General features: G+C 64.2%; 1 protein-coding gene across 1 annotated transcript; it reads left to right on the top strand.

Annotated features, from left to right (window-relative positions):
* The first annotated feature begins 1,106 nt into the window (after positions 1-1,106).
* PLK5 (polo like kinase 5 (inactive)) lies at positions 1,107-9,298 on the top strand. Its single transcript, XM_058728540.1, has 15 exons — positions 1,107-1,285; positions 1,928-2,041; positions 2,170-2,286; positions 3,719-3,848; positions 3,941-4,028; positions 4,115-4,210; positions 4,701-4,899; positions 4,984-5,113; positions 5,297-5,373; positions 5,530-5,614; positions 5,894-5,971; positions 6,897-7,053; positions 7,788-7,917; positions 7,999-8,109; positions 9,040-9,298. The coding sequence occupies exons 1-15, from the start codon at positions 1,178-1,180 to the stop codon at positions 9,223-9,225; spliced, it is 1,806 nt and encodes a 601-aa protein (XP_058584523.1). The 5' UTR covers positions 1,107-1,177; the 3' UTR covers positions 9,226-9,298.
* The last annotated feature ends 3,612 nt before the right edge of the window (positions 9,299-12,910 follow it).

Genomic DNA, 12,910 nt, shown 5'->3' with positions numbered 1-12,910 from the left:
CCCGAGGGTCCCTCGTGCCTTCGTTATCCCCGCTTGACACCCCGGGTGGACATGTGACAACTCAGAAGGTGTATCCTGTCCCTGGCATCGTGACCGGGCCACATTCCGAAATCTGGTCTCTGGAAAATTCCAAGGCCTGATTCCAGCCACAGGGAGCCCTGCTAACCCCTCCCCATTCGTTGTGTTATGTAACACTTGGTGATTAGTACTGTGGCATCCAGAGGCGGCCGCCTGGACTCAAACCCAGGACTGTCCCTTCCTGGCTGTGTAAGCAAAGCAACGACATCCCCAGGCCTCAGTGTGCTCACCTGTAAAATGGGAACAGGGCCGGTTCCCGTGTCCCAGGACTTACGTAAGAGTGATATGAAAGAACACAAGGAAAGAGCTTGGAACTGAGTCTGAGCTGTGGCTCGGAGATGTCCCCGCCGGTTCCCAGGAGGGTCCCAGACGGCCCACTAGCCCTTTCACCTGTCTCCCCTTGGCCGCCCATGCCGGGAGTCACAAACCCTTGTCTGCTCTTGGGTCCCCAGATTCTGTTCCTCCTCGCTGCCTAGCGCCCTGAATATATGGTACCCCTAACCCCCAGCGGGGCCCCTCCTGGGTCCCTGCCCCAGGCCTCACTCCCTTTCCAACCAGCTCCAGCCCCAGAGATACTGGTTTTCTTTCTCCTCCTCTGAATCCTGCTATGGCTCCCAGTGCCACGAGAGCCCGGGCAAGCCCTCGCTTCCAGTCGCCTCTCCCTGGAAAGGCCTCCGAGAGGAGACGATCTCTCTGACCTCAGTTTCCTGCTCAGGGCAATGGGCACGTTAACACTTCACAGCCCGGCGGGAGGCGCAGGCTTGGAACAGCAGCGAGCCGGCTGATCGCACCGGATTGGCGCAGGGCTGTCGCGCCGGGCGCGAGCTCCTGTCTCATCCCCGAAACTCCCTCCAGCCCGGTGTCCCCGTGCGCCCCCGCCCCCTCCCACCCCCCCCACCCCCCCCCCACCCCGGCTCACCGCGCACACCTGCCCCCGCCCGCGCCTGGCCACGCCCCGAGCGTCGGGCCACGCCCCCTCCCCGCCCCCTCAGCCAATAAGACGCGCCCCAGCGGCGCGCAGCCCCGGGAGCAGCAGCGCGGTGGTCCCGCTGAGGCTGCGCCAGTGCCCGCGCCGAGCGCCCGCCAGGCTCCCGGCGGGATGGAACCCGGGCCGCGGCGGCGGCACAGTTGCCGCCCGCCGGTCTCCGTCTTCCTGCGCGACCCGAACTCCGGGCGCGTCTACAGGCGCGGAAAGCTGATCGGCAAGGTGCGGGCCCCCCCCCCCGCCCCCCCCCCCCGGCACCACGAGTGCGCGGCGAGGGTCCGGGGCCGCGCGGGGGTCCCGGCGGGGCGGGGAGGAGTGTGCGCGCGCGATCGCGAGCCCCGGCGAGCCCCCGGGTTTTCCTTCCGCGTGTGTCGTGTGTCCGCGCGAGTTTGGGGTCTGGCGTTGGGCTTGCGCGGGTTGCGCGGCCGCGTCTGTGGCGTAGCCCCTACACCGCGTGCGCTGTGGCGGGAACCGCTCTTTGGCGTCCTGTGCGGTGCCCGTAGGTCGGCCGTCTGTCCGGGGCTGCGGGTGAGCGCTCGAGTGTTACCGGGCTCCGTGCCTCTGCAAGAACTCTGTCGTGTTGTCTCCAGGCGCGCGTCTGAATGTGCTTCCGCGTCTGCGTGTGTCCATATGCTATATTGTGGTCCGTCCGCTGGCTGGGTGTTTCCAGATCTGGATACGTCTGGGGACGCGTCCCTGCGCTTTCCTGCATGCTCGGGGGGTTGCCTGTGCGGGTCTGAGGGTGTGAGCTGCGTGTCCGTGCGTCTCCTGTTGTCTGTGTGTCTGTGCACGTGAAGAGGCCTGGTCACCTGTCCGCACACCTGCGCACACTTGGCGGCTGAGCCGAGCACCTCTCCGCTGCAGGGTGCCTTCAGCCGCTGCTACAAGCTGATGGACATGTCCACCAGTGCGGTGTTTGCCCTCAAGGTGGTGCCTCGTGGTGGGGGCGGGGCCGGGCGGCTCCGCACCCTGGGGAAGGTAGGCCCAGACCTTCCCTCGCGGGGGGGGGGGGGGGGGGGGGGCGCCAGACAGGTTCCTGCCCTTGGGGGTGAGGGCGTACGCCCCTGGGCCCGAGTACTAGGGGTCAGGTGGGGCCACGCCTGCAGGTGGAACGTGAGATCGCCCTGCACAGCCTCCTGCGACACCGAAACATTGTAGCCTTCCACGGACACTTTGCTGACCGCGATCATGTGTACATGATGCTGGAGTACTGCAGCCGCCAGGTGCCCCGGGGCGGGTGGAGAGGGAGCCTGCACCGCGCCCCGCCCCCCCCCATGTTTGTGGTGCTCCCCTCGCCCACCTGTGTGTCTCTGTACTTACCTGCCTCTGCTGTGTCTGCACCAGACGCGTCTGTGCTCGTCCATTATGCACCGGTGCCCACCGGGGCTCGGGTGACTCACTTCTGCACACCAGGACTCACTCGTGTCCACTGTGCCCGTTTATTCATCTGGCCCATCTCTTCATCTGTGGCCATGTAGGACCACCTTAACTCGATCCAGCCCCCCTGAGCACACCTGTGCCCGCCTGTGTCTATCCTGTGCCCCCCTGTGCTCACCTGTGCCTACCTGTGCACACCTTTGCTCACCTGTGCCCTCCTGTGCTCACCTGTGCTCACCTGTGCCTACCTGTGTCCTCCTGTGCTCACCTGTGCCCACCTGTGCTCACCTGTGTCCTCCTGTGCTCACCTGTGCTCACCCGTGCTCACCTGTGCCTGCCTGTGCCCTCCTGTGCCCACCTTTGCTCACCTGTGCCCACCTGTGCTCACCTATGCCCTCCTGGGCCCACCTGTGTCCTCCTGTGCTCACCTGTGCCCACCTGTGCCCACCTGTGTCCTCCCGTGCTCACCTGTGCCCTCCTGTGCCCACCTGTGCTCACCTATGCCCTCCCGTGCCCACCTGTGTCCTCCTGTGCTCACCTGTGCCCTCCCGTGCTCACCTGTGCCCTCCTGTGCCCACCTGTGCCCACCTATGCCCACCTGTGCTCACCTATGCCCACCTTTGCTCACCTGTGCCCACCTGTGCCCACCTGTGTCCTCCCGTGCTCACCTATGCCCACCTGTGCTCACCTATGCCCTCCTGTGCCCACCTGTGTCCTCCCGTGCTCACCTGTGCCCTCCCGTGCTCACCTGTGTCCTCCTGTGCTCACCTGTGCCCACCTGTGCCACCTGTGCCCACCTGTGCCCTCCCGTGCTCACCTGTGCCCTCCTGTGCCCACCTGTGCCCTCCTGTGCCCACCTGTGCTCACCTATGCTCACCTATGCCCTCCTGTGCCCACCTGTGCCCACCTTTGCTCACCTGTGCCCACCTATGCCCACCTGTGCCCTCCTGTGCCCACCTGTGCTCACCTGTGCCCACCCGTGCCCACCTGTGCCCACCTGTGTCCTCCCGTGCTCACCTGTGCCCTCCTGTGCCCACCTGTGCTCACCTATGCCCACCTGTGCCCACCTTTGCTCACCTGTGCCCACCTATGCCCACCTGTGCCCTCCTGTGCCCACCTGTGCCCACCTGTGCCCACCCGTGCCCACCTGTGTCCTCCCGTGCTCACCTGTGCCCTCCTGTGCCCACCTGTGCCCTCCCGTGCCCACCTTTGCTCACCTGTGCCCACCTGTGCCACCGGTGCATCCTCCATGCCACTGCTGCCTGCGGTCACCTGCAGTCACTGGCCCACGTTCTGGAGGCGCGGCAGACCCTGACGGAGCCCGAGGTGCGCTACTACCTGCGGGGCCTGGTCAGCGGCCTGTGCTACCTGCACCAGCGGCGCATTGTGCACCGCGACCTGAAGCCCAGTGAGTGGGGGGAGGGGCGCGGGGGGGAGGGGCTTCCGCCCTCATAGCCCTCATACCCCGTTGCCCCCCCCCCCCCCCCCCCCCCCCGGCAGGTAACTTCTTCCTGAACAAGAACATGGTGGTAAAGATCGGAGACCTGGGGCTGGCTGCCAGGGTGGGGCCGGGGGGCCGCTGCCACAGGTACACGGAGGGCTCGAGGGCGCGGGCGGAGCCGGTCTGGCTCGCGGGGCCCCAGCGGTCCCGAGCCCGCCGTCATCCCCTCCCAGAGTGCTCTGCGGGACCCCAAACTTCCTGGCCCCGGAGGTCATCTCCAGGAGTGGACACTCCTGCCAGTCAGACATCTGGGCTCTCGGCTGCATCATGTGAGTGGGTCCCGGGGAGCCCCGGGCCTGGGGAAGAGGGCAGGGGCAGGCGAGGACAGGTGTGAGTATGTAGGGGGGAGGGTGAATGGGGACAGGCAGGCGTGAGCGTGCCTGGGACACGTGTGGACAGGCATGGGCGGGCGCGGGGCCGGTGGGAGCCGGGCGGGTGTGCATAGGGCACGTGGGAGGGAACACGGGTTCGAGCCGGCACGGAGGTGTGGACGGGCGTGTGCCGGTGCACACGGGCAGATGCGGGTAGGTCCGCGGTCGTGAGGTACCGGGAGTGGAACCCGCGCAGGCAGGCGTGCAGACAGACGTTGGCGTCAGCCGAGTGGACGGGACCCGGCCAGGTGGGAGCGGGTGTGGGGCAGGTGCGGGAAAGCGGACGCGAAGCCTGTCCGGAGCAGGGGGGTGTGGGTAGGGGCACGCCACGCCTGGGCACCCAGGCCCCTGCCCCACCCTCCACCCCTACCCCCCGCCCCCGGGGCAGGTACACGGCGCTGACCGGGGCCCCTCCCTTCACGGCGGCTCCCCTGTCGGAGATGTACCAGAACATCAGAGCCGGCCGCTACCCCGAGCCTGCCCACCTGTCCCCCAACGCGCGCCGCCTCATCGCCCGCCTGCTGGCGCCCGACCCCGCGGAGCGGCCCAGCCTGGACCGCCTGTTGCGGGATGACTTCTTCACACAGGTGCGTGGGGTCCAGCGGGGTGCCGAGGCCCGGGGGGCCAGGCAGCCCGCGCCCGGTGCTCACCCCCGGTGCCCGCCTCCAAAGGGCTTCACCCCGGACCGGCTGCCGGCCCGCTCCTGCCACAGCCCACCCATCTTTACCACGCCCCAGCCTCTACGCAGGCTCGTCCGGAAGGTGGGCCAGCTGCTGCTGGCCCAGTGCCGGCCCCCCCCCTGTGAGTACCGCCCCCGCCCGCCTCCCCTGCTCCCGGCCGCCTGCACCCGCCCCCGCCTGGCCGTGGGTCCTTTCCACTCCTCCGCACCTTCCCATCTGTGGCAGAGGCGGATGTGGGTGGCGGATACCCCCCTGCTGCACGGGGGCCGGGCTGTGCCCCCCCAAACTCCTTGTGCTCCCCCAGGCCCCTGCACTCCGAACGAGGCCTCGGATTCAGGAGGAGGTGGTTCAGATCGTGACTCCACGGAGTGGGGCGGTGAGGTGAGGGCTCGGGGCAGCGCGCACGCACGTGGAGGCGTGTGGGACGCAATCTTACGGGGGGAGGGGCTTCAGAGCCACGAGGCTGGAGCCCTCCCCCACCTCAGGGCCCTCCTGGGGGCCCAGGGCCTCCCCTCACCCCTGCTGCTTCCTCCCCAGGCCTCCCTGTTGGACAGAGAGGCTCCCCGCTCTGCAGTCCCCGTCTACCTGCTCACCCACGGGACCCTCCGGAGTGACCCAGCCGGTGAGCAGACACTCCATCCTAGGCGGGGGCTGCTGGTGGGGAGTGAGGGTAGAGAGGTGGGGGGCGGTGACTGGGCCTTGCCAGGGTCACGGCCCCTCTCTTGGCCTCACCTTTCCCACCTGTAAAATGGGAACGATGCTCAGAATCATTCTGAACATTCTGAAAATAAGATTTATCCAGATTTGAGAGTTGGGGGCGGGGCTGGTGGGAGGGGCCCTCGTGGTGGGGGGCCAGGCCTGTCCTCCCTCCACGCTGCCCCACATAGATCTGTCTCCCCAGGACCCAAGGGGAGCCAGAGGCAGGAGGTAGAGGCGGCCATCAGGAACTTGCTGCTCTGCCTGGATCCCAGCCTCCCAGGTAGGAGCCCAGCAGACTCACCCGGGCCACCTGCCTCTTCACATCCAAAGACAAGCGCCTTGTTCTGTCCAGGGTCCTGCCGGTATTTCTGGGGCTCTGCTGCGGGGACCGAGCTGAGAGAGGCTTCAGAGCACAGTGATGCCCACCCCGTGCACTCCCCACCTCGACCCCCACCAGCACCCACCGCGTCCTGCCCCTCCTTGGTCACTGTCCTCGGAGCTTTTTCTTTCCCGTAGGATCCTGTGGGTTCTGCTTAGTCTTTGGTCTCACGCCCTCTTCCTTGCCCTCCTCCTCGCGGCTGTAGCACAGAAGGACCCTAGACTTTCAGGCTTTTCCATCGGTGGAGCCAACTCGTGTTCAAATGTCTTCAGTAAACAGTGGAAGATGATTTGAGATTTTCAGCGAAGGCAGCCCGGAGAACGCCCAGTGCGGCTCAGCCGGCTTCCCGGGGCCGCTGGATTTCCCGTGTTCTCACTAATGCCTTTTTTCTCCTAGGATCCCATCCAGGATTCCATAAGCCACTGAGCAGTTTGAGTTTAACACAATTTTTTTTTTTTTTTTTTTTTTTATTTCTGGGACAGAGAGAGACAGAGCATGAGTGGGGGAGGGGCAGAGAGAGAGGGAGACACAGAATCGGAAACAGGCTCCAGGCTCCGAGCCATCAGCCCAGAGCCTGACGCGGGGCTCGAACTCACAGACCGCGAGATCGTGACCTGGCTGAAGTCGGACGCTCAACCGACTGCGCCACCCAGGCGCCCCACACAATTTTTTGTTTTTAATGAAATAAAGGAAAGCCTGTAGTGTCCGTGTGCCCCAGCCCCGTCCTCCCCCGCCCTGCACTTTCCTCTACGTGTCCCGCGCCTCCCCCGCTCCCCCACCAGGCCCTGCTGAGACCCCCTTGCTCAGCTCCCTTCTTTGCACCCAGCCCCACAGGACCCCCCGGGAGGGCAGCAGCCGGTCCTCTGGGCCCCCGCGTGGGTGGATTATTCCAGCAAGTATGGCTTCGGCTATCAGCTGTCGGATGGGGGCAGCGGTGTCCTGCTTCGGGACGGCACGCACATGGCCCTGCGCCCCCCGGGGGAGTAAGTTTTGGGGCTCCTGTGGCCCCCCCCCCCACCTTTCCTTAATCATTCTGCAAGTATGTATTAAAATAGGGCCTGCTCTGCGCATCTGTAAGCCCTTCCCGCCTGACCACTTTGCAGGGGGTGGGGGTGGAGGTGACCCTCTACAACCTGGTTGTGGAGGGGCTTTCTGAAGAAGTGACATTCAGGAGAGACCTGAAAGATGGGAAGGAGCCTGTCAGGAACAGCATTGAGGCACGGGGAACAGCATGTGCCAAGCTCCTGACATGGGTCCCAGCGCAGTGGGTTTGAGGAAAAGTGAGATGGGGGGGACAGGGAGGCTGTGAAGTCAGTGACCTTCAAGCCGTGGTTAGAACAGGTCACGTTTGACATGACCTTCACGGCAGGAGTGACATAGACTCAGCAGGGAGACAGTTGGACTGGTCAGGTAGGGACAGGCCGTGGCGGGGTGGGGGGGGTGGGAGGGGAGGGCAGGAAGGCGGGAGCAGCCCTGAGGCAGGATGGGAAGGTGGCAGAGGGGTGGGTTTGGGGGCGGGCCAGGATCTCAGCGGGGACGAGCTGGGTCCACGGCTCCGGCGAGCGGCCAGGGCTGCAGGTGTGCCTAGAGGGGCCGTGAGGAGCTGGTCTCCAGATCCCCATCCCAGGGGGTGTGGCTGGTGGGAAGGTGTCCTCGGGCGTCGGGTGCCCAGGATCGAGGCTGTGGCAGCCAGCACCGCCCTGTACCCCCTCTCCAGCCGGGTCTGCTACGCGTCCGCGCGGGGGAAGCTGGACACGTTCGCCCCGAGGGACGCGCCCAGCCCGCTGGGCGCCAAGCTGGCCGTCCTCCGGCTCTTGGCCCGACACATGCAGCGGTGGCGGCGGGAGGTAAGGGCCAGACGGGGCGGGGCCAGGCCGCTGGGGACACGGCCAGCCCCGCAAGGCCCGCAAGGCTGGGTCTGTCCGCAGGAGGAGGGCCGGCCCGTGCCCACCCCCCCGGCGGCCCCCGGCCACTGCCTGCTGCGCTTCCTCGTGTCGGACCGGGCTTTGCTGCTGCTTTTCAGCGACGGGACACTGCAGGTGAGTGTGCAGGGTGGCCCTCGTCCTCGGTGGCCTCCGCGGGGCAGCCCCGGGGCCCCTGGGCCGTCAGGCACTGTTGGGGGCGCGGCGGGGGGCAGCGGGGCATGTTGACCTCTACAAACACCGCGAAACCGAACACGTGTGTCCGTGCCGGGGCAGCGTGATTCGGGGTCATCTCCACGGGTGACGTTCGCAGCTGCCAGAACGTCATCTCCCCGGAAAGTCATTTCTAGACTGAGGCTTTCCCGAGCGGTCACGGTGACGTCAGTCTGACACATCCTAGCCAGCCCCCAGTCCGACGGCCCGGGCAGTGCTTTCGTTGTTATTATTTTTTTTAATTTTTTAGGGTTTTATTATATTTTTGACGGACAGAGCATGAGCAGGGGAGGGGCAGAGAGAGAGAGGGAGACAGAATCCGAAGCAGCTCCAGGCTCCGAGCTGTCCGCACAGAGCCCGACACAGGGCTCGAACCCGCGAACCGCGGGATCGTGACCTGAGCCGAAGTTGGACGCTCAACTGACTGAGCCCCCCACGCACCCCTGCTTTCCTTGTTATTTGTAAAAATTATGATTTTATTTTCCAGGAACCCCTCCCTGCCTGTTCAGACTAGAGTGGGGCTAGCACACTCGCACTGACCCAGGCGGGGCCGCAGCTGGGGAGGCCAGTTCACCCGGGTCACGGGCTTAAGAGCGGGGGTCTCACTGGGTGGCCGTGGGAAGGGGAGTCCCCGTCTGAGTCTTGTTGTCCCGTCGGTGCAGCAGGGCCCCCGGGCTTGCTCCCTGAGCTCCTGGAGGGGGGGGGGGGTGGGGGGCGGCCGCGGAGACCCAGGCAGGAGGCTCTCAGCCTCCTTCCACCTGCCCTATTCATGCCAGGGCAGGGGGTAGGCCCGGGGGGCCCTCTCTCCTGACCTCGTTCCTCTCCCCTTGGCAGGTGAGCTGCCTCGGAGACCAGGCTCACCTGGTCCTGAGCGGCCAGGGCCGGGAGCTGCGGCTCACGGTCCGGGAACGCGGCCAGCGCAGCACCGCGCACCCCCTGGGTGCCCTGCGGAGCCCCAGCTGCGCCCCGGCCACCCGGCAGCGCCTTCTCCACGCCCTTCACATGCTGCAGAGCGTCTAGTGCCGGGGCCCCGGCTCCGTTCAGGCTCTGGTTCCCCAGAGGGGTGTCCCTGGGGACAGCATGGCGGTGGGGGGCGCGGGGGGCTTGCTTTGTGTCATGACTGTTCAGCCCAGACTTTTGGGCGGCTTTGTCCTTTTTTTCATTAAAGAAGACTTGGGGCGCCTGGGTGGCGCAGTCGGTTAAGCGTCCGACTTCAACCAGGTCACGATCTCGCGGTCCGTGAGTTCGAGCCCCGCGTCAGGCTCTGGGCTGATGGCTCAGAGCCTGGAGCCTGTTTCTGATTCTGTGTCTCCCTCTCTCTCTGCCCCTCCCCCGTTCATGCTCTGTCTCTCTCTGTCCCAAAAATAAATTAAAAAACGTTGAAAAAAAAAATTAAAAAAAAAAAAAAAAAAAAAAAGAAGACTTGACTCCCTAGCCTGCCGTCCACCTCTCCGGTGGCGTTAGACGCCTCGTGGCCTGTAAGCGGAGGGGACATTTAGATCAGCCTGCCCTGAGCTCACTCCTCTTCCTGGCACAGATCTCCGCCAACACAGAAACTCACACCAGAGCGGCTGTGCCGTGACCCCAGAGCTGAAGCGTGTGACCTTTGCTCAGTGGCCGGGCAGGGAAGTCGGTGGCCTGTGCTCTGCAGGGAAGGCGTCTTGTGACAGCCAGGGGACATGTGCTCCCAGGGCTGGCCGACGACTGGGAGCTACACGCAGCCTATTCTCGCAGAGACACGAATTCCAGAAAGGACCGGCCGGTCAGCAAACAGCCCAGGGACAGCTGAGATTTTGAGACTGGAGGCTTGGGGAGGCCGGCTGCTCCCTGATGCCGACTGCTGGGAGACTTTTTTTGTTTTTTTAAAGTTTTTATTTATTTTTGAGAGAGTGCGAGCAGGGCAGGGGCAGAGAGAGAGGGGGACACGAAATCCAAAGCAGGCTCCAGGCTCCGAGCTGTCAGCACGGAGCCCCACATGGGGCTTGAACCCACAAACCGTGAGGTCATGACCTGAGCCGAAGTCAGACACTTAACCCACTGAGCCACCCAGGCGCCCCATATCGTTTTTTAAAATGCCCTCAGCCTTTAGAGAGTCCTTGGTGGGGGCGGTCCTGCCCCCAGGGGGTGTGGGGTCGTCAGCTGTCACGTGGGAGGGGGATGGGTGGGGGCGGTCCTACACCAAGGGGGTGGGGCCAGGGTGCGGCTCCGTCCCCAGGGTACCCGGATGCCCCTAAGTCCCCAGTGCCGGGGAGAGACCCTGCTGTAGAGAAACTGAAGTACTCACAGGCCTGATGCTTAATTTTATTGGAGTCAGGGAAGCAAACAGTGGAGATGAAAAGCAACATTGTGGGGGAGGGGTGGCTTCCCGTGCCCATGCAGCACCCTGCCCACCGCCATCGCTGTCATTGTCCCTCGGCTGGCGCCCACGTCATGTCATACCCGTCAGGAGAGAGGACAGGGGGTTCGGGGGTGCCTCCCAGGCAGATTGCAGCCCCGCTCAGGACCCCCTGTGCTGCGGGCGCCCTTGGGACCAGAGCGGCCCCCGGGCACCCTGCAAGCTGTCCCTGCTGAGCCACTTACTGTCGATTCCAAAAGTGTAACGTGGATGCCATCTACTTGTGACAAGTTGCAAACTGGCGGAGCGGCCGCCTTCCTGGGGAGGTCGCGGGGGCACCGGCACTCAGGTTTCCCCAGCGAAGAAGGAAACCATCGATGCGCCCTTGCCTTTTCCCTCGACCATGTGCCTGGATGCATTTCTGCGCCTGCGTGTGAAGGGCCGCCTCCCGCCCGCTGCCAGTGCAAGGGAGGGAGGAGGGAAAGCTGGCTCTTCGGGCCGAGGGAGGTCGGGGAGGCCGCATGCCTTGGCGCGGCCTGAGGTGGGAGGAGAAACTCTCGTGCACAAGAGGGGCGGGAGCTGAAGAGCCCTGGGAGAACCTGGGAGGAAGGGGCTGTGGGTGGGAGAGGAACGGGCAGAAGGGAGACAGAAAACACTGGATATATACATCCTGCGGTTTTTGCCCTATTAGTAGTAGTATGGACATGAAATTTACATAACATGCAATTAACCATTTTTAAAAATTTTTTCATGTTTATTTTTGAGACAGTGTGTGTGTGAGCAGGGGAGGGGCTGAGAGAGAGGGAGACACAGAATCGGAAGCAGGCTCCAGGCTCGGAGCCGTCAGCCCAGAGTCCGACGCGGGGCTCGAACCCTCACACCGTGAGATCATGGCCTGAGCTGAAGTCGGGCGCTCAACCGACTGACCCACCCATTAACCATTTTATTTATTTTATTTTTTGTATTTTTTCCCCAGCCCGTTAACCATTTTAAAGTGCATAACTCAGGGCCACCCGCGTGGCTCAGTCGGCTGTCTGACTCTAGACTTCAGCTCAGGTCGCGATCTCGTGGTTCTTGAGATCAAGCCCCATGTGGCCGGGCTTTGTGCTGACAGTGGGGAGCCTGCTTGGGATTCTCTCTGTTTCTCTCTCTTAAAATAAAATAAATAATAAACTTGAAGTGTAGAACTCAGTGGCGTTGATGCATTCATAATGTTATGCAACCACCACTTCCATCTAGTTCCAGAACATTCCATGAGCACAAGAGGAAACTCCACCCCCATTAGCAGCCACCTCTCCCAGCCCCCGGCCCCCACGAGCCCCCCTTCCCGTCCGTGGATGAGCCTGTTGTGGACGTTCACACACGTGGACTCACATCCCGTGTGGCCTCTGGTGTCGGGTTCCCTCCCTGAGCGTCGAGTGCTCGGGGTCCGCCCGCGGGGCGGCAGGGGTGGGCGCCTCGCTCCTGCTCGCGGCCGAGGGACGTGCCGTGCGTGGTGGGCACATTGTGATGGTGCCATTCACCTGTGGGTGGCTTCGTGTTACACATGACAGAAACCCCTCCTCACACAAAGGACCGGCTTCCAGTGCCGAAATGGTCGGGAGTCGGACACAGGCCAAGGACTCCTTCTGCCTCTCGCTCCCTTTCTCCGTCTCTTGTGCTACCTTCTGTTTTGACTTCGCTCGTTAGCAGGCTCTGAGGCCAAGTGGGGGAAATGTGTCAGCCAGACTCTCCCATCAATGCAGGCAGAAGTCCCAGGTTGAAGCCTACTGGCCAGGCCTGGGCTACGTGGCTGCCCCGCCCCCAGCCAGATCACCTGGAAGGAGCGAGAGGGGTCCGCGAGGAGGGGAGGGGATGCCGACCTTCCCTGGTCATGTTGCTTCGCCTTGGTGTGTTTCCGGTCAACAGACGGTCTTCTGGGGGTGGCCCCCTCGTCTGGGGGTGACACTCAGCAGCCCCAGTGTCTTGCTATCCACACCCTGGGGTCACAAAAGATGCAGGTGTCTGCCTGGCCCTCTCTGGGGTCGCTGGCTCCGCACCCTCACCCCTGTGACCTGATGGTGCTCAGACAGCGCCGTGCAGAGGCCCGAGCCTCTCACCAGCAGCCCCGGCCGGCCGCCTGGGAGCGGGTCCTCGGGCCCCAGCTGAGCCCCTCGGACCGGGCAGCCCAGCCCGCCTGTGACCAGAACCTCGTGAGAGACCCCGAGCCAGAACCACGCATCTGGACCTCTTCCCACTTCCCGAACTCCAGAAATGATGAAGGAAAAAGACAAGTGTATTTCGCTGCTTCAGGTCACTCGGCTTTGTGCTGACTTGGTACCACTCAGCGGTAGCGAAACACGCATTGGACCCAGCCCGGGACCCAGCACC

This window comes from Neofelis nebulosa, chromosome 4 (genome assembly GCF_028018385.1).
Source record: "Neofelis nebulosa isolate mNeoNeb1 chromosome 4, mNeoNeb1.pri, whole genome shotgun sequence".
Lineage (NCBI taxonomy): Eukaryota > Metazoa > Chordata > Mammalia > Carnivora > Felidae > Neofelis > Neofelis nebulosa.
The sequence above is the reverse complement of the archived record's forward strand: the minus strand, read 5'-3'. Positions and strand labels throughout refer to the sequence as shown.